General features: G+C 32.2%; 1 protein-coding gene across 1 annotated transcript in view; it reads left to right on the top strand.

Annotated features, from left to right (window-relative positions):
• The first annotated feature begins 203 nt into the window (after positions 1–203).
• Positions 204–705, top strand: part of LOC119666335 (ADP,ATP carrier protein-like) — an 809-nt gene continuing 307 nt past the window's right edge. Inside the window, exons 1-2 of the mRNA XM_038075618.1 lie at positions 204–236; positions 300–695. Coding sequence (XP_037931546.1) covers positions 381–695 — 315 coding nt within the window. The 5' untranslated portion in view covers positions 204–236; positions 300–380. The remainder of the gene's footprint in view (positions 237–299; positions 696–705) is intronic.

Below are 705 nucleotides of genomic sequence, written 5' to 3'. Positions count from 1 at the left end.
TGGGAATTTTATTTGTGTATTGTACATCGCAAAACTTTTGAATGAACATCGTCGCTAGGATTTTGACATGACATGTGAACTTCTGGGAAATTTTATTTCACATTAATTACTGATTGAACGAAGTGTCTTTTTTATATATTATAATAGACAAAAGAAAATAAGTAAGTTTTTTTGATATGTATACAGTTTTTAAAACAATATTTGTGATAATAAAAGTTTGAAGTACTTTAAAAAGGGTATTTACAATTTTAATGTGTGTTTGTGTATAAGTAATCAATTTTTTTATTGCATTTTTGCAGCTGAGAACGCTTATTAACTATAAAACATAGATATCAACTCTAAATTGTTGCGAATATTCATTTTTTTCTCACTTAAGCAATATGAAGGAAGAGGGTGGTAAGGAGGATTTAGCTGATCCAGTTGGCTTTTTAAAGGATTTTGCTGCTGGTGGCATATCTGCAGCTATATCCAAAACGGTTGTGGCGCCAATCGAGCGTGTAAAACTGTTGCTGCAAGTGCAAGCAATTTCTAAGCAGATAAAACCTGAAGATAAATATAAAGGAATTGTAGATTGCTTTATACGAATCCCTAAAGAACAAGGCGTGGCGTCTTTTTGGCGTGGTAATCTTGCCAACGTCCTAAGATATTTCCCAACACAAGCACTAAATTTTGCTTTCAAGGATAAATATCAGCAGGTAAATTCAT

Source organism: Teleopsis dalmanni, chromosome 1 (genome assembly GCF_002237135.1).
Source record: "Teleopsis dalmanni isolate 2A chromosome 1, ASM223713v2, whole genome shotgun sequence".
Classification (NCBI taxonomy): Eukaryota; Metazoa; Arthropoda; class Insecta; order Diptera; family Diopsidae; genus Teleopsis; species Teleopsis dalmanni.
Note: the sequence above shows the minus strand (reverse complement) of the source record. Positions and strands in the feature narration are given on the sequence as shown.